General features: G+C 33.2%; 1 protein-coding gene across 11 annotated transcripts in view; it reads right to left on the bottom strand.

The window, feature by feature from the left end:
• Positions 1–19946, bottom strand: part of LOC100865386 (protein couch potato) — a 146390-nt gene that overhangs the window by 53752 nt on the left and 72692 nt on the right. For all 11 annotated transcript variants that reach the window (XM_086910236.1, XM_086910228.1, XM_086910232.1 and 8 more), the window contains one exon: positions 40–93. In XM_086910236.1, the coding sequence (XP_086766362.1) occupies positions 40–93 (54 nt within the window). The remainder of the gene's footprint in view (positions 1–39; positions 94–19946) is intronic.

Genomic DNA, 19946 nt, shown 5'->3' with positions numbered 1-19946 from the left:
AAGATACAATAGGGATAATTTTAAAAAATAACGACTCACCGACGCTGTTTTCCCATTTTTGCTTGTGACTTTCAACAGGGATCCCTCGTACCCCTGAAACAGAACAAATTCCCATGCGCTCATTACAAATGAGACAAAAGAACTGAATATTTTGACGAAGCTTAAGAGAATTAATCGTGCAATTAATCATAAAGGAGGGGTTACGCATTTAATTCTCTGCAAATTTCTTAGATATTAAAGGGTTGATATTGGATAAATCAAATTGCAACGAATATTCTTCCATTCGATCGAAAATATTCTGCTCGAAATCGTACATTTTTTTTTATTTTTCTTTGAAAAACAAAGAGCTGAATATTTTGACGAGGCTTAAGAGAATCGTCGTGCAATTAATCATAAAGGAGGGGATACACATTTAATTCTCTGCAAATTTCTTAGATATTAAAACGTTGATATTGGATAAGTTAAATTGCAAAGAATATTCTTTCATTCTGCTCGAGATCGGATATTTCTTTTTTTTTTTTTTTTTGTTTTTCCTTGGAAAATTTTCTATGCAATGGCAGATCTTTCAAAAATTACACACGTGGATTGAGAGAGAGAGAGAGGGGGGGATGGAGAAATCGTCAATGAATCTTGCGAGAAGACTCGTCACTCGTGATCCTCGTCAAAGGATTAAACCCAAAATTAATCCGCAAAGCAAAAGCGTTCGTCTGTAGGGGTGAATCTTGGAAATTTGCATATCTACCGTGTAATTATCCATTCTCGTGGATAATATATATCCGGCAACTCGAGGATAACACTGTGATAACACTGATTTGGCGAGCCAAACGCGTTGAAACGTTGAAGATTTCCAGAAAATCGATCGAACCTTCTGAATTTCCTTCCTTCTTTAAGCCTGTTCTTTAAATGGACACAAAATTTCAACTTATTTATCTCAATGAAATCAAAATGAATACGAAGTAAACGAATATGCAGCGTTTAAAAATTGTAACGTTAGAATTATTAACATTAGAATTTAGTTGAAATTTTTTAGGTTCTTTTTTTTTTTTTTTTTTTTAATTTCAATTTTCATTTTGTTTTTATTAAGTAACGAGCTAGAGGCAAACGAAGATTTCCAGAAAATGGATCGAACTGAATTTTCTTTGATTATCTCTTAGAAATTTTAACGATCTTACCTATTCGAAATGAAAATGAAACAATTGAATAATGTGAAAAAAAAAAAAAAAAGCAACGAATCGTAATATTAATCGAAATTTTTTAAGTTAAGTTTAAATTTATAACATCTACAATTGTGTAATTAATTTCAACGAATTTTCACTTCGTTTTTATCAACCAACGCGTTAGAGGATTTCCAGAAAATGGATTTTCTTCGATTACGAATAATCTTATCTATTTGAAATTAAAATGAATACGCGTAAATTTGAGTCATGATTTTTAATTAAAACTCTTTAGTTCGAATTATAATTATATGTATGATTATTATTTCTCTTTTGGACCTTATCCTTATTTAATTTTCTTTCTAATTACCAAAACCAATTTTCACTTCGTTTTTATTAAGTAACGCGCAACATTAGAGGCAGCGAAGAACCTTAGGCCACGAAAACAAAAATTCCTCGCGTCTTGGATCTTTGCTATATCCCGTTTACATTGCTAACATTTGCCCGCAGGCTATTTTCATCCACTCAAAGGTAAGATATGTATCAAAACAAATTCTTGCCTTATACATTCGAAATTGCATCGCACGAGATATTCACTTATCTCGTCTCGTCGTTTCCAATCTATTAAACTTCTTCTCTTTCGTTTCTCCTCCCTTTGCTTACTTTCTTCTCTCCCCCTCTTCCATTAAAAGGGAATCGCTTATTAAGTTTGACAGGACATATACATATAATTGTGACATAAATTGTAAAAATTAATCGTGATTTCTCGAAAATAAATTCTTCCGCACGTTTAATTACAAATTAAAAAAATAAAGGTAGTTACTTTTTGTATTATTATATTTTTTTTTTACGGAATAATAGAAAAAAGGAATGAATACAAACAGTTTGATTATTACAGAACAATTGAAAAATATTAATACATTCCCCCCGTTTTGAAATTATTTCAAAGGTATTTGAGAAACTATTCCAACGATCCCCAGTTAATCACGTTCAAGTCGTCGCGCTAGAATTCTCCTTCCCTCTTCTTCTCCTACGTTCGAAGAATAGCTTGCGATTTCTATCGATAATAAATAGTTTGATCGGTACCCGGGGCTTGAATTAATCTCGGGCCCATTAATGCTAATTTAACCGTGGAACATTAGAGGCAAGGTTTATTGCTAGATCCTGGTTAGATTTCGTTTCAAAAGCGCGATAACGAGGATTGCCTTGAAACGCTTACGAGGGGACATCGTTCGAACATCCGAGAAAGCTGACCATTTGCCGACCATTTTTCAATTCGTCGAAGGAAATATTTTGAATGGAAAGAAAAAAGTTTCGGCGAAAGAGATATGCATTCCTTGATAAATTATTACATATGTATGGAGAAGTGGAAATTTTTAAGGCGTAATTTAGCTTGGTTTTCTTGGATGGATGAATTTAGGGGGGGATTTTGCAAAATTTTGAACGTATTCGAAAGAAACAGGGAGGGTTGGAAGAAAAATTTAATAGACGGGCAAATGTATTGGCAAAATGTTTGTAAAGTGGTTAATTTAATATGTGTGGAGAAGTGGAAAATTTTAAGGCGTAATTTAAGTTGGTTTTCTTGGATGGATGAATTTAGGGGGGGATTTTGCAAAATTTTGAACGTATTCGAAAGAAACAGGGAGGGACAGGAAAATTTAATAGACGGGCAAATGTATTGGCAAAATGTTTGTAAAGTGGTTAATTTTTAAAAAAAGAAGAATTTAATCTCGTTCTAAATTATTTAACAAAATTGTCGCTTCAGATGACTTTTGAGTATATATGAGAATATTGGATAAGTATCTTATTCACTTTGCCATTGGCACTGAAACGATGGTCGTGAAAGATATTTTCAGTGAAAGGACTTCTTCTTTCGCGTAGAAGTATCGTAGAAATCGCTATCTCCTGATGTAAGTAACTTCATCTTTGAAAACGAGGAAGATTGAGGATTCGTTTCTCGATAAATAAAACATTTCCACGCGAGTCTTGCTTGTTTTCAGAAATAAAATATATACTCTTGGCTCGCTTGAAAAATTGTTCCATCGTAAAAATTAATCGTGATGAGACCACTCGGGATGAGAAATTGCATGCCTATAATTTTCTTCTTCCTTTTGATCTAATAAAATATTTTAATCTCCAGTCGCGAAGAAATTAATTCGATTCAGGAATTTAAAATTCAAACGAAATCGATTCATTTAATCCATTAATTTTATGGATTAATAATGTGTTCCATTTATCGATTAGTGCGATCCATTTTTTAATTAACAAATTCCATCTAAATTAACTTATAGAAATAAATAAAAAGTGAAAATTTCAAAATTTTTGTTTCTTTCGACTCTATTAATTCAAGATATGAAAAATGGCGTAATATTTCGAAAATAACGAAATAAGGACCTTTAATTTTCTCAAATTAATTTTACCACATCGTGTATTATTTAAAAAAAGAGAAATCCATGCATGGTCAATTTTTTTGTTCCACTTCGTTCCAATTTCTGGTAAAAATTCGGTTGCTTCGGAGCCGAAGGGAATTAAAAACGGCCAATTGCTGTTCCTTCTATGCACGTTCAGATAAGCGAACAAGCGATCGTTAGGAAAGCCAAAACGAATAAATTCCATCGAAGTTATCCCATCGCGATAACGAAGCCATATTTCTTTCGATTTTTCCAAAAATTTTCATTTTCGCGCCTCGTTGTTCCCCCTCGTCACTATTTTATTTAAAAGGGAATTATTTCATCAAGAGCAAAGAGTAGGAACATCGTATTATGAGGTAAAATTAGAAATTAGGGGAGGAGGGAAATTTATTTATCGGCGGAATTTTTATTTCGACGAAGATTCAGTAAGTTTGCTTTTAGGTTAGATTACGCTTATACGTTATTGTATACGAGTATTAGATTCAGGTTACGTTAGGTTTCTAATATCGTTATAAGGAGACGAGATATATAGGTTAGGTTAGTAGATTTAATTTTTTAGGTTAGATTACGTTTACATCCACTTACGGTTTACGAAGTGAACGGAATTTTGATTTCTTTTTCGCTTCGTTTACGAGTATATATAAGTAAAATTAGATTAAATTTATTTATTGGGATACAGAAGATGGCGGAATTTTTACTTCGATGAAGATTCAGAAATGTCTAAGTTTGCTTTTAGATTAAGTTACCGTGTTAGATTTCTAATGATTTCTAATTATAAGGAGACGAGAATATGATAGATTTAATTTTTTAGGTTAGATTACGTTCACATCCACTTACGGTTTACGAAGTGAACGGAATTTTGATTTCTTTTTCGCTTCGTTTACGAGTATATATAAGTAAAATTAGATTAAATTTATTTATTGGGATGCAGAAGAATTTCAAATTTTTATTTCGATAAAGATTCAGAAATGTGTAACTTTTAGATTAAGTTACGTATCAGATTTAGGTTGTGTTAGATTTCTAACCATTTCTAATTATAGTAGATTTAATTTTAGGTTAGATTTTAGGTTTACGAAGTAGGCGGAATTTTGATTTCTTTTTCCAGAATTTTTTTTTTTTTCGTATCTCGTGCTTTATTCGATTCGTGAATATTTAATTTTGTTTTAGATTAACTTTATAATACCGTTACGAGGAGATTAAATGTAATTTAAGTTACAGTGTGTTGGGTATGGGTATCAGTTTCGTTAAGAGAATTAAATTTATGTTGAATTTATGGTTATATTTTCGAGCATAGAATTATTTCGAAGAATATTTTTTTCTTCTTCTTCCTGTTTTTTACGGTCATTAATAGTAATTATTTAAATTAAAGAGTATAATATAAAGCGGAATAAATTTATCTCCAGTTATTCATTTTGCAGTTTCTTCGCCTTTCAAGCGCAAAATAATTCTTTGCACAATTTTTTAATCGACGCTTCTTATTTTGATAAAAAAAAAATTCCAATCTTTCGCAGAAAAATTTTTGCGAAAATTGAAATAAATAACTGTTCTGACGATCTTTTAATTTTTGTAATTAATTGTAATTAAATACGATGTATTTAATATCGCGTTACATTTAATCAGATTTAATTAAACTAACCGCGTCTAAATATAATGGGATCGAATTCGACTCGATCAAATTGATTAAATTCCCTTAAATTTCGTATATTTAATCGTTACATCTAGAAATGGAATTACAATGGAGAGATAAAAAAAAAAAAAAGAAATAAAAATTACTCGAGGCATTAAAAATCATTTGTCAATCTCTGATCGAGGATACATCATTGAAAAAACTTGTTCAATCTTTGGCTAAGCTTCGTTGCGTTGGTAAAAAATACCCCGAAACGAAGTAATTAAAATTTTACTCGTTCAAAAGGAAATTTTTTTAAAAACGATGATGAAAAGAGAATCGGGGATAAAATTGTCAGAGGTAAGAAGCCTTCTTTCTTCGGAGGAAGAGACGAAGGTGAGGCAAAGAATTAATAACTCCTCTAAAAAAATCTGTAACCGAGAGATTTCGTTTTTTACCGCGGCTTTTAATATTTCCAAGCCAGGAGGAAACGATTCCCCTCCCCCCCCTCTGTACAGATTGGTTACCACTTACTTACTTACTTACTTACTTGACCTGAATCCAATCGAATTACCGAGGGAAGGGAATTGGACAGCGGATGTAAGAAAATATTATCGATGCCGAGGGGATTCTTCCTGTGGGATCTCTTGAAAAGATGCGAGGAAGAAGAAACATCGAAGAGGAGGGGAAAAAATCATGTTTGAAGAAATCGAAGAAATGTAATTACATCTAGAAGACATTCTAGAAGAGAAACAAGTTAAACATCGTTTGGAATAAATTTTCAAATGTCGAAAATTCGAAAATGTAAACTTTCTTTCTTAAAGATCGGATTAAATTTTCGATATGTATTTCTAAATAAACCTCTTATTTTCTCGCCTCAACGATTTCAAAAGTAAATTTTTCTGTCTATAAAAAATATTATAACTATAATAAATATTATATAATATAAATCCATGAAATCTGTGGAACAATGGAAAAAATTTCGGTGACAAGTGGAATCGAGATTGGACGGGAAGAGGAATCGTTGATCATTCCAGTTCTACCCAGCCTAGTAGGCGTAGGAAAAGGCAAAATCAATAACGCACTTCTTGATAGGTGAAACAACACGATTTTTCATTTCACCATCGAATTCTTAAACTTTGATTCTTTGATCTTGCAAATTCCGTCAATTCACGATTTTCGTCGAATGATAATATTATTGCGCGTTTCTAAAATTTGTAAATTCAAACGTTTTAACGACGATAAAGTTAAAAAAATTTATGAATAGACGAAATAATATAGGCGATGACGAATCGAAGATATTTTGCAAGTATCATGGGTCAAGAGTTCAAGACGAGTTGAAACGACATTTAAAGAGAACGTTATGAAGAGAGAATATCGTTTCTTAGAGTTTAGCCGATCAAAGGACGCGGCCGGCCGTTATAAATATTCCAGCTGGACTTGCTGACGGATATTAAAATACCGAGATGGTTATAGGAAAACTGGAGCAAACGGCGGGAATATTTTTAAACCGATAGCGAGTCCGCGTTGACGGAAGTATATTCATTTCACGACGAAACGAGAACAGAGGGAGTCAGAAAGGTCTTCGAGTTTAATGCGGCATGCGAAATGCAAATTTCAAATATTCCACGGAAACGTCGATCGAATTTTCGAGAGAAACAGAATTTCTTTCTCTCGTTCCTTCTTCTTTATAATTTTAAAATTTTAATCCTTGGACTTTTTTCAAGCTTAATCTCATAGCGGTTAATAAGAAGAACGATCATTTTCTTTCTTTTCCTTTGGTTTATGAAATTTTCTTAATTTTAAGAAGGTGGATCGTTCGCAAGGAAAGAATTCGTAATAGTATTCTAAATGGAGCGTGGATCGTGGTTTTTTTTTTTTTTTTTTTCTTTTCTTTTGCACGGCGAACTCTGCCGAGATGATTAAAGAACAACGTTACATACCGAGAGATAAATGTGCCAGTAGCTATGGCTCTCTAATTACGACTCCACTAATTAGTACTACCATCGTGTACGTACAATTAACAGTTTGATAGCTTAATGAGCTTTATGCACGCCGTATCGTACGGATACGGATGTAGCAAATATTTATCTTACAGCGATTCTCTGACGCCGTGGTTACCTAAAAAAGATTCCGTACTTGCGCGTTCATTAAATATGATCGAATTGATATTTAATGATGAAACGTGAATGCGGAAACGAAGCATTAAAATTATTCCAAAACTACAATTCTACAATTTCTAATCTGGTTTAAATTTTACTTTGTATCGAGAAACGTATCGATTATCATTGCAGTAAATAATTAAACGAACAACGAATCAAATATTTAAAAATGGTTAAAAAGATTTCTTGTAAAACAGTATTTAAAATATTTCAATACGAGACGTACAACGAAACTGGTTAACCTCAAAAAAGTTTAAATCCGTATATTACGTTTGCAAAAAAATTATATATCAATTATTACGTTTGTTAGCGTGATAAATAGTTGGATCAAGCATAAAAAATAAAAAAAATAAAAAAATTGTTAGGTCGTTGATATCGATGAAAAAATTATTTCGAAATTACGCTCGAAATATCATTTTCGATCTGATCGGGAGAGAACGTATATTTTCGGCAAGCTTCGTGACTGTTGCGCCGACCTTCTACGAGCACGCGGTAGGTCGCGGAAAAAGTCATTTCGCAACGAGCCTTCCTGATAAGAAGGTCGGAGCGTAACATTTTAACTAAATTCGATATAACACGCGGTGAATAATTTAATAAATCATTTTATTCTTATAACGTTCATTCGAATTTAACGTTCAACGCGTTGTTGATATATTTACGTATCATTTGGTATTTTTTAACAATTATTTCTTTCTCGCATCGTTTACCTATTCATTTATACGCATATTCTTCGTTTATCTTATACATAAACTATTGATTTCTTTATTTTTTTTTTTTTTGTATTTTCATTTATTTATACTCTTTATTTATTATTCGTTATTTTTGAATTTGTCGTTTATTCATTCATTTGTTATACTTGCCAATGGAAAAGTTTTAACTTTTAAAGAGATAATCGTTATCGAAACATTCTTCTTAAATCTCACTCTCCAATCATACGTTTTACGATGAATCGTATATTTTACCCCCTTCTTTAATAACGCTTCTTTAATAAAAAATACAATATTATCGAATTCCAATATAAATTCAATTGCCACGTCTTATTAGCGTAAGATTTTTTTTTATAAGATAATTTTTATTTAGGAAGATATATAAATTGTCATAAAATGTAATTACAAATGGATCGAGATAAATGTTCAATACCGCTTTTTCTTCTCTTCGACTCTTTCTCTCTCAAATTTTTATCTCATATTATTGTCATAAAATATCATTGTACGAGCGGATTGAAATAAAAATTCGATATCTCTTTTCTCCATCGTGATTATTTTCGATCGATATCTTAATGTACATAACACGTTCGAAATTATAAAACCAACAATTAACCGGTAAACGGTAAATCCAATATAATTTTATACAAAATTGTACGTAACGTAACGCATAAAAATCTTAAAAAAAATGCTCAATTATTGACATTTTCGAAGAAATAATCGAAATCGCGTTTGAAATATTACTCTCGAGCCGATCGGCAGAGAACGTACATTTTCGGCAAATTTCGTAAACCCGACAAGGACACGTTGTAAGTGTGCCGCGCGGAGGTCATTCCGCATCGAACTTTGGAACAGGTCGGAACTATAACGCTCTTTTGAAAATTCTTCCACGCGTAACCGAATAAATTTCAATCGTTTATTCTTAAATACGTCTCCTCTCCGTGGTGAGACTTGGTAATCGATTCACGCAAAATTAATCTAAATCATAATACTTTCCAAAGATTATTTTTCGCCGAGAACTATGCAGTACAATCCGCGGGTATTTTGTGTAGATTGGACTGCGGGTACCACTTTATTAAACCCCCGCTGGATCGTCGCTGGATCGTCGTGGGATGCGCGCGACTTAATTTTAACTAGCCTTAAGTTTTTTTTTTTAATGTATAATAAATTGTTTTGTTTTGTATTGTTACAGCGCATTGCCGTACACGAAGACACGCCCCCCCATCGCTTCCAATTGTAAAAATAAAAATCTCGAGCCGATTGTTACCATCCGTTCGAATAATCCTCGAATCTTCTTCAAACTTTGTTCAAACTTGTTCCCTCCTCCCCCGTTTCTTCGATCACTCGTCGATTGCAGGAATGGTTGGGACGGGTGCTCTGCTCGACCGGTGGCCGGCCGAGGGTCCGATCGATTGGCGTCCTCGATCGGAGGTGGCGCGGTCGTCCTGGTAAATCGACTCGCGAGTCGACCATTCTCGTTCGCGAGAGCATTTTGCCAATTTCTTCATTTTTTCCTCTCTCTTTTTCTTTCCTTCTTTTAGGATTAGGTATTTCGATTTCATACAGATTTTGTTGTTTAAATAGGGGGACACTTTGATACGGATGCTGCCCGTAAGAGAAATTTATTAAGCGTTAAGATTTAGATTTAAGTTAGATTTAAGTTAGATTTAAGCGTGCGATAAATTTTTGTAAAGATCGATGTAAAGATTTTTTGTAATTTATCATTAAGTGTTTTAGATTTAAGTTAGATTTAAGTTAGATTTAAGTTAGATTTAAGCGTGCGATAAATTTTTGTAAAGATCGATGTAAAGATTTTTTGTAATTTATCATTAAGTGTTTTAGATTTAAGTTAGATTTAAGTATATAAAGATTTTTGTAATTTATCATTAAGCGTTTTAGATTTAAGTTAGATTTAAGTATATAAAGATTTTTGTTATTTATCATTAAGCGTTTTAGATTTAAGTTAGATTTAAGTATGTAAAGATTTTTGTTATTTATCATTAAGCGTTTTAGATTTAAGTTAGATTTAAACGTGGGATTGCGAGGGAGAAGAAGAATTTTTGTAAAGATCGATGTAAAGATTCGTGTTATCCGAACGTATATTTTAGATTTATTTTCACTTCTTACGTATTTTCCTTGTATGTATTCTTAATTAATTAATTACTAATCGTTAACTTTAATATATCTTGTTTTATTTTTCAGGTTTAGACGGGCCTCGACGCGTAGCCACCTCCTCGTAGGTGAGGCCCGGTAATTGGCATCGCTTTTCACATTTTTCACATCGCCTTAACATTTAAAATTCACAAATAATAATTTTCGAAAAGCGATGGCAAGCCAAGAGCTACGCACACCTGTAGTCCAGTCTGAACTGCAAAAAGTCACAAAAGTTCCTTTCTTCTTAACCACTTCGATTAAACAGACTGGACTACAGGTATCCATAAAATAGTAGTAAGTCGATTAGAATTAAGCTTAATATAATCGCGTCTCGTACCAAGATACACTCGTTAACCTAAAAAATAAAATCCCTCGAACATACACATCTCTATTCTCCTCGATCGTTTCTTCTCTTCTTCTTAATTCGTTCCTTATTCTACTCTATTCCTCCTTCGTTTTCTTCTTTATTCGTCCTCTTTTTTTTTATCTTACTCCTCTTTCGTTTTCTTCTTCTTTCATCGGTTATTTCAACCACTGTCGGCCGAGCGTCGCGCATGCGATGGCCGAGGGAATCGTTCGGTTGGGTGCTCTGCTCGACCGGTGGCCGGCCGAGGGTCCGCGCTTCGATCGATTGGCGCCTCGAGCGCTCGATCGGAGTTTGGCCCGGCCGTGGGACGTCGCTCTCGTAAATCGGCTCTGGTGGTCGGGGATCCAGCATCCCTTGCTCCTTCCCGTGTCGTCAGAGCGTAAATCGTTCCTCGGCCGGGCCTCTGTCGTAACCCTCGGCCGGTCACGACTGGCCGAGTATCACCTGTCCATCGAATCTCTCGCAAGCCCATTGCTGCAAGTCGTGATACGAGGGCGACAGTGATTCGAGCAGGGTTGGCTTCTTCTTTTTTTAAGGTTTTTTTTTTTTTTTAGTTTCTTCTTCCTCCTTCTTCCTCTTTTTTCTTCTCGTTTCGATCGAGTTTCGATCTTTTTTGGTGGGATGTGTATCTGTTTTTGAACGATTAGTTTAATTTTAATTTTAATTTCTTTCTGTTTCGCTTTGAATACGAGTGTATCTTTGGTACAGGTGCTGATGTAATGTTAGTTAGATTTAAGATTATTATTAAGAGTTTAGTATTAAGATTTAGATTAAGTTAGTTTAAGAGCTCGTCGTTGGACGACGTTGGACGACGTTGGACGACGTTGGACGACGTTGGACGACGTGGGATTTAGCTTTTAATTTTTTTAATTATAATAATCTGTCGCGCGACATTTTAGTGATAAGTTTCGCGATTAATGTAAGAATAATGTAAAGAATAATGTAAAAATTAATGTAAAAATAATTCTTTCTTTCAGGTTTTTCTTTTGTATATTTAAATGTATTTTACAGGTGCTGATACAACGTTAGATTTAAGATTATTAGTATTAAGATTTAGATTAAGTTGGTTTAAGAGAATTTTAAGTTTTGTAAGGCTAATGTAAGAATAATGTAAAAATAATTCTTCTTTCCAGGTTTTTGTATATTTAAATTGTGTATATTTTAATTTCTTTTTTTGCATGCTTTGTTGATTTCATTAATTTATATTTTCGAATTTATTTGTATATGTTTTTAAATTTATTTTAATGTTTTGTGTTTGTTTGTTTGTTTTTTTTTTTTTCAGGCGGGTCTCGTGCGTAGCCACCTCCTCGTGGTGAGACCTGGTAATTGCCATTATTTTCCAGACAAAAAATTTTATAAGAAATAAGGATAACTGTATTAAAAGAACGATTACATTTATTGTTTGGAAAGTAATGGCAAGCTAAGAGCTACGCGTACCTCGTCCAGTCTAGATTTTTCCAAAATCTAAATCTCTTTTTTAACATTTTTAACCTTCGTAATCTAGACTGGACTGTAGGTACAATTCATTCTAAATTCTCTCTAAATTTTTCAATATTAACGACAAAAATTCTTCTCCTCGTTTTATTCCCTTCCAATTCACCGAATCGATAAATTTCCATTTCCTCGACTTCCCTCGGTGTAATTTTTTCGAAAATCAAATTCTATCGAAATTCCATTTTCTCGACTTTAAAAAATTCTTCTTAATTTCAACCTCGATAAAAATATGGATCCATTATATTTCGTATATAAAATCCTCGAACGATGATTAGCTTTGACGTAGGTTAAAATTATTAAATTTCTCAAAAAAAAAAAAAAAAAAATTCACACACCAAAATATCATCATCAACGCATTACGTATTTTTAAATTTCGAATCGATGATTTTTTTGGCTTCCACTCCGATTCTCTGTCCCCGCGAAACATACTTGGTGGGCCAATGTGTCTTAAAATTCTCACGCCTTTATTTTTGAACGCACGTGTTTCGACAATCGTTTCCACGCACGATTTTAACACGTGTCCGCCGTTTTATTTCGCTTTGTCCGCCCGTCCTTTTTGCATAATTCGATCGCGACTGCCAGAATAATAATAATAAATAAACGACCGAGAGGAATCTTCGTTCTCGCGGATTGAAAAGGAATGAGACGCGTGGTGGTTGAATAGAGAGAGAGAGAGAAAATCCGCGGATAAACTGTCTTCAATTGTGAAATCTATTCGATCGAACGGCCATATCGAGGAGCCATTTGGCTAAATTAAAAAGCTTGGATGTAGTATCGGGTATGGGATGGGAAAAATATCTAAATTGAAATGCCATTTCGTTTGTTCGGCGAATAAATATGAGCGTGGAGGGGATAAATTGAGGATCGAAAATTTTGCGCGTAGAAAGAAATCGTAAAATCTTTCGATTAAAAATTTTTCGCATCTCTTCGCGAAACGATTAGAATTAGAATGTTCACGTTTAATCCTTATCGTTATTCAATCGGGAAAATTGAAAAATAAAATTTCTCTAAAATTTCCTCGCGAAACGATTAGAATTAGAAATTTTTTTTAAATAAATTTTCTATTGCTATTCCTCGATTCAATAGAAACTTTATATTTTGTTACGAAGAAAATGTTAGAAAAGGTACAAAGTATGTTCCTTACACTGTGCAGAAATATTATTTTTGAAACGGTGGAAACGTTTTATATGCGATAAAGTGTCGATAAATTAATTTGCTATTAAAAAAAAGTACGTACTAATTTTAAATTTTAAAAAAGGTGAGCATTCGAAGACAATGCTTGCCAAGAAAAGCAAGAAAAGTTGATTACTCCCCCCACCTATTTTTACCGTAATTAACTTTGGAAAGTGGTGTTTTTAGTGAGAAAGAAAAGGAGAGGAGGACAGGATTAAGATAGAAATTTTCGAGCATAAAAGGCTGGACAATATCAGCTGATTAAATCGTATCTTGCTTCCCAAGAAACTCATTATTCCTCATCAACCACATCCTTCCTCGCTTTCTATTCCCATAAAAACCATTCCATTGAACAAAGCTTGTGTACTTACATCCTTGCAACCATCTTGAGATTTCAATAGCCGTTATAATTATACAATTTATACAAGTCTGTAAGCATATCCCTTATTTCAATCCTCTTTCTCGCAACAATTCTAATCATTTCTCCTCGTTCATCGTCCTTTCCCTTCGATTTTTAAAGACAAACTCGCAATCGTCCAAAATATGCAACAGAAGATAAAGATAAGTCGGTCAAAACTTTTTCTACCTCTGAAAATTTTCATTTCGACGTGTATTTGAAAAATCCCTTTTTAGTTTCTTAAAATCTAGAAAATCTATTCGCCCTTTCCTCCCTTTCCTTCTTTCTAATCTCTTCAAATCTCAGAAAAAGTTCCCAATCACATTATCTAATTATCACATTTTCCCTCGACGAGTTTTCACCTTTCCAAAGAATCTGCTCCAACCGTTCTCTTTGAAGATCTAGGAAACTCCATTCATCCGACTCGAAAAGATCGAAAATCGTTTCGTTTCTCAACTTCTCTTTTATATGCAGATACTACGTTTTAAATTATTGAAATTAGATTTTAATATTTTTAATATTGTTCATCAAAATAACATTTCCTAGATTCTTATTTTTTTTTAATAAAATAGTTGGTGATGAATGGGAAATTTTTAGGGATTATTTTATAGTGAAATTTTGCAACTTTGATTTTTAACACGATTTTTCGTAAGTTAAAAATCGAATAAGATTTCTACGGATTCTCTCTCTTTTCTTACTATTTTTAAAAATTAATAATTTAGGAAATTTTCTATTTTGCTCACGAAGAAAATAATAATTATGGAATTTCGTTTATTTAGTTTCTAAATAATAACTGAGAAAATAATTCTAGTCACATATTTCGATTCGTTTCCTCAATTAATTGGACAGCGAAATTTAAGGAGATGGAAAAAACAAACAAGAAAGGAAAAAAAGAAAAATCGGAGGCAAGGTTAGGATGAGGTTAGGCTAGGCTTTAGAGAAACTTTGGAAAGTTTGTCGCGTGGAGTGTCGAAATGCGTGGTGGAGAGATTCCAGAGAATGCGAGAAGTCGATTGTTTTGGGACGATGCCGAACGTTTTGGCAATGGTATCTTTCTCTTCGAGTGGAATCGGTGGATTATCGTCGAGAAATAAAATATCCGCCTCTGTTTTCCACGAGAGAAAATATCCGCCATTTCTTTATTGCCCCCGAATCTTGGCGGGGGAGCTGTTATAATTCTCAATTCTGAAAAGTTGGATGGTGGTCGTAAATTTACAGGACAGGTTACCCAACGTTTTGCGTGGAACAATAGCTGCTGTGATTTGTAAAGAAGTAAAGAAGGGTGAAGAAGTCGTGTTGTTGACGAGTTGCTGGTGTGTTTTCGGGATATGTAATGTTGAGAGAAGAGTGGGTTTGTTCGAAGAGATAGAGTGTGTTTGTATGTATTGAAGTCGATAGATGGCTTTTTCCATGCATATTTTAACAAGTTGAGAGAGGAGAATGGGTATTAGGTTTATTTAAAGAAATAAAACGTTTATTTGTTTTTTTTTTTTTTTTACATATGCGAATGGAATTGAATGAGAAATGGATGTTTAAAGAAACAGAGTTTGCTTGTATGGCCTTTTCATATTTTGTTTTTAATAAGTTGGGAGAAGAATGAATATTGGGTTTAAAGAAATGGAATCTGCTTGTATATTAAGATAGTTTTTCCATATTTTAATAAGTTGAGAGAGGAGAATGAGTATTATTAGATTTGTTTAAAGAAATAGAAATAAAGTGTTTATTTGTTTTTTTACATATGTGAATGGAATTGAGAGATGGACGTTTAAAGAAACAGAGTTTGCTTGTATGGCCTTTTCCATATTTTGTTTTTAATAAGTTGAGAGAAGAATGAATATTATAAGTTTAAAGAAATATAACGTGCTTGTAATTGATGGACAGTTTTTAACAAGTTGAGAGAAGAATGAATATTAGGTTTAAAGAAATAGAATCTGCTTGTATACTGATGGATATTTTAATAAGTTGAGAGAGGAGAATGAGTATTAGAGGTTTATTTAAAGAAATAGAAATAAAATGTTTATTTGTTTTTTACACGTGTGAATTGAAATTATGAGAAACAGGATGTTTAAAGAAACAGTGTTTGCTTGTATATATTGAAATTGTTGGATAGCCTTTCCATATTTTGTTTATAAGTTGAAAGAAGAATGAATATTAGGTTTAAAGAAATAGAGTGTATATTGATATTAGTGGATGGCCTTTCCATATTTTGTTTTTAATAAGTTGAAAGAAGAATGAATATTAGGTTTAAAGAAATAGAATTTATATATCAAAATTGGTGGATGACTTTTCCATGGATATTTTAATAAGAGAAAGGTATATAGGTTGGTTTAAGAAAATAGGAATAAAATATTTATTTCTTTACATATGTGAATGGAATTGAAATTATGAGAAATGGATATTTAAAGAAACAGTGTTTGCTTGTATATATTGAATTTGTTGGATAGCCTTTCCATATTTTGTTTATAAGTTGAAAGAAGAATGAATATTAGGTTTAAAGAAATAGAGTGTATATTGATATTAGTGCATGCCCTTTCCATATTTTGTTTTTAATAAATTGAGAGAAGAATGAATATTAGGTTTAAAGAAATGGAATCTATATATCAAAATTGGTGGATGACTTTTCCAAGGATATTTTAATAAGAGAAAGGTATATAGGTTGGTTTAAGAAAATAGGAATAAAATATTTATTTCTTTACATATGTGAATGGAATTGAAATTATGAGAAATGGATATTTAAAGAAACAGAGTTTGCTTGTATATATTGAAATTGGTGGATAGCCTTTCCATATTTTGTTTTTAATAAATTGAGAGAATGAATATTAGGTTTAAAGAAATAGAATTTATATATCAAAATTGGTGGATGACTTTTCCAAGGATATTTTAATAAGAGAAAGGTATATAGGTTGGTTTAAGAAAATAGGAATAAAATATTTATTTCTTTACATATGTGAATGGAATTGAAATTATGAGAAATGGATATTTAAAGAAACAGAGTTTGCTTGTATATATTGAAATCGTTGGATAGCCTTTCCATATTTTATTTTTAATAAATTGAGAGAAGAATGAATGTTAGGTTTAAAGAAAGAAGAATCTGCTTGTGATATTGAGATTGGTGGATAGCTTTTCCATGCATATTTTTAATAGGTTGGGAATAGGTTTGTTTTAAAGAAATAGAAATATAAAAGTGTTTATCTGTTTACACGTGGAATTGAAGTTATGTGAAATGGATGTTTAAAGAAACAGAGTTTGCTTGTGAAATGGTGGATCGTTTGCATACTTTGTTTTTAACAAGGCTAGAGAGGAGGATGGATATGATATTTTTACAAAAATAATTTGATTTCATTTTTCGTTATTATTCGGGAATAAATATAAATGATGATCGTCGAGAAGAGAATTTTTATTAAAATTCATCGCAAGTGAAATTCAATGTGCTAAAAGCATCCGCTGTTTCCATCTTCGCGATTGTTTAAACGAGTATCGTCAACGAGTGTTAATGCGATGTTTGTTTGTACAAACTTGCCTTATTTATAAACTGTGTCATCGATTTCACACAAATTTCACGCGTGAATTCACGCGAGTTTGCAATTCGAAAGATAATCGAATCACTTCTTACGTCACGTTTAATCGCTGGTATAAATATCAATTGGAATCGCGGCTACTTCTCTTGCTTTATATTTCTATTTTTTTTTAAATATCCCTGTTGATCTTCCTTAAGAAAGGAAAGAAACGAGGGATAATTAGAAAGCAGATGCAATTAAAAAAGAAGGGGAAGAATATTTCATCAACCGTAAAGAAAACTGAATTATCCGTTTAATTTTGATCGCATCAATTATTTCTTCTGCAAAGGAGAAAAAAAAAAGAAGGAAAAATTGGTGAAAAATTGGTGTCGCAATAAGAATAATCTGGATAATCAAAGGGTGGAATTTTAATGCCCCCCCCTCCCTTCTCTCGATCGATCCCGTTTTAATCGGCTACGTTAAATTTTCCAGTGGACATCTATCCTTCGGTAGATGTCGCGTACCCGTGACACGATTCCTTGAAACGGAATCACCTTTAACCTTTAACATACACCGATACACACATCACCGTTCGACGATAATATTTGCAGAGTAAATTTTCCACTCTTATCGAAGGAATATTTTATCGAAGGCAATTTATGCCGTAATTTCATTACGTATTTCTTTACGTTGAAAAACAATCGAAAGAGGGAACAGACACGTTTATCTTGTAAAAAAGTATATCGATAACATCGTTGTGAATATCATCCATTCACAATAGTTGTAAATAGATAAATAGATAAAGATGCACGAGATGAATCTCGAAAGATAAAACCATCAATCTTGAACGTGTTAACGTTTAACCCAAGAGCAGCGCCGCCATCTTCAGAGGAACGCCAATTCATCGTTTCGTAAACAGCGTTTAATTTATATAAAAGCATGGAAGATATGAGAGGGGGGAGGGGGGAGGATGGTAAACGTATTGCATTCGAGGTGCACGCTCGTAAACTTGCGCGTCGATATCGTGAAAATACCACTTTTTCGGTAATACCATTTACATCGAGGACCTATCGATCGAGGAGAGAACAGGGATCGATAGAGGGTTCGAGGGCCTCGAAATCTACCTTTCAACGAATTTTAAGTTTAATAAGAATTATCGAAAAAGATAAATTCGTATCGCTTTGAAATCCACCGATTCTAAAGTTTAAAAAAAAATTTGTTCAAAGTTTAGAAAGAGATCTCTGTAAATCTCTAAATATATAAAACTGTAAAATTGTTTTTCGTGAGAAAAAAAAAACGGGAGAAAAAAAATGAAAATTTTACGTATTTTAATCTATGAGGGATTATTTAAACGAGAAATAGAGGAAATCGTGCGTGATTGAAGTCACTTTTTGTTTCATCCCGATATCTCGATCGGTTGCCGAGATATAAGGACTCGAAGTGTTCATACCTCTTGAAACGGTCCAAAGATTATGAATGGGCCGCCGTTATCTATCTTTCTTGGAAACGCGTGCTACGTTCTTCTTCCGAGTATCTTCGTACGTTTCTTCCAGGAATCGTGTCTGTCACTTGTTTGGAATTTGGGATAGGTCAGTCAGAGACGAGAGAGAGCCGAGTACAGCGACAAGTACGATACTGAAAAAAAATATCCTTTCCTTTACACGATGATATCTCGGCAACCGGAAATTGTATCGAGATAAACGAAGAAGCGTTTCAAAGAGGAAGATTCGACGCTTCCAATGGTCTCTCGCTCGTTGACCGGAAGTCGCTATCCTCGGAGATATAGCGGTTCAAAGTTTTCTTAATTTTAATAGGATTTAATCGGGTGTAAGGCAAATGATTAAGAAATATCCTTTCCTTTGCACGAGGATATCTAAGGAACCGAAAGTTGTATCGAGATAAACGAGGAAGCGTTTTAAAGAGCAAGATTCGGCGCTTCCAATGGTCTCTCACTCGTTGACCGGAAGTCGCTATCCTCGAAGATATAGCCGTTCAAAGTTTCCCTTATTTTAATACGTTTTTAATCAAGTTTCTGGGTAAATTACGCGATAAATTCTTATTTATTTCCGGAGAAATATTTTTAATCAACCGATTTAATCAAATTCAATAATTTTTAGAAACCTGCGACATATGCAAAAATCCACGGTAAAATGACAAATCGGGGAGAATCGGTTTTATTTCATCCAATCCTGAATTACATTCGTGCACGTTCGTTTCGTTCGACGTTGAAAAGTCGATGTGGCGATTTTTGCTACGGCGCAAATTTTTCTGCAACGAAATAGGCGAATCGATTGTTTCTTGCGTCGAGCATTCGGTCACGAGTTTTCTGCTCGAGCGAGAGTTGCTCTCTCTCTTCCTTAGATTTTATCCCTTATCCTTGCGGAAACGAGAATTTTTTTATCGGAATATTGTTCGTTGAACGAGATAAATTCTGTAAATATTTGATATCTCCGGGTGGAAATGTTATCTCCGGAGGAAAGTTATGCGAAGGGGATCGAGTTGGTAATGAGTTTTGTATATTGTACGAAGTTTGTTATTTGGATTGGTAGATGGTTGGCGAAAAGTAAAATTGGACGAAGAAACGAATTAATGAAAACGTAATTGCAAATAAATCGATCCGAGAAATTTGAATCAACCGAATTACAGATTTTCATTCTCTCTATTTTTCTTTTCTCGCTTATTTTTTGATTCTGTCTCATCCGTGGATATATTCGATTTCTTTCGAGAAATATGTTGCTCTTTTCGCTGTCCAAATGATTTTTTTCCCAAAAGATAAATTTTATTATTAAATTTAAAGCTTCTAAAACTGTTTCACCTTTGGCCTTTC

The sequence above is a fragment of the Apis florea genome, unplaced genomic scaffold (genome assembly GCF_048593485.1).
Source record: "Apis florea isolate Af1SG1 unplaced genomic scaffold, ASM4859348v1 contig_3170_pilon, whole genome shotgun sequence".
NCBI classification, from domain to species: domain Eukaryota; kingdom Metazoa; phylum Arthropoda; class Insecta; order Hymenoptera; family Apidae; genus Apis; species Apis florea.
The sequence above is the reverse complement of the archived record's forward strand: the minus strand, read 5'-3'. Positions and strand labels throughout refer to the sequence as shown.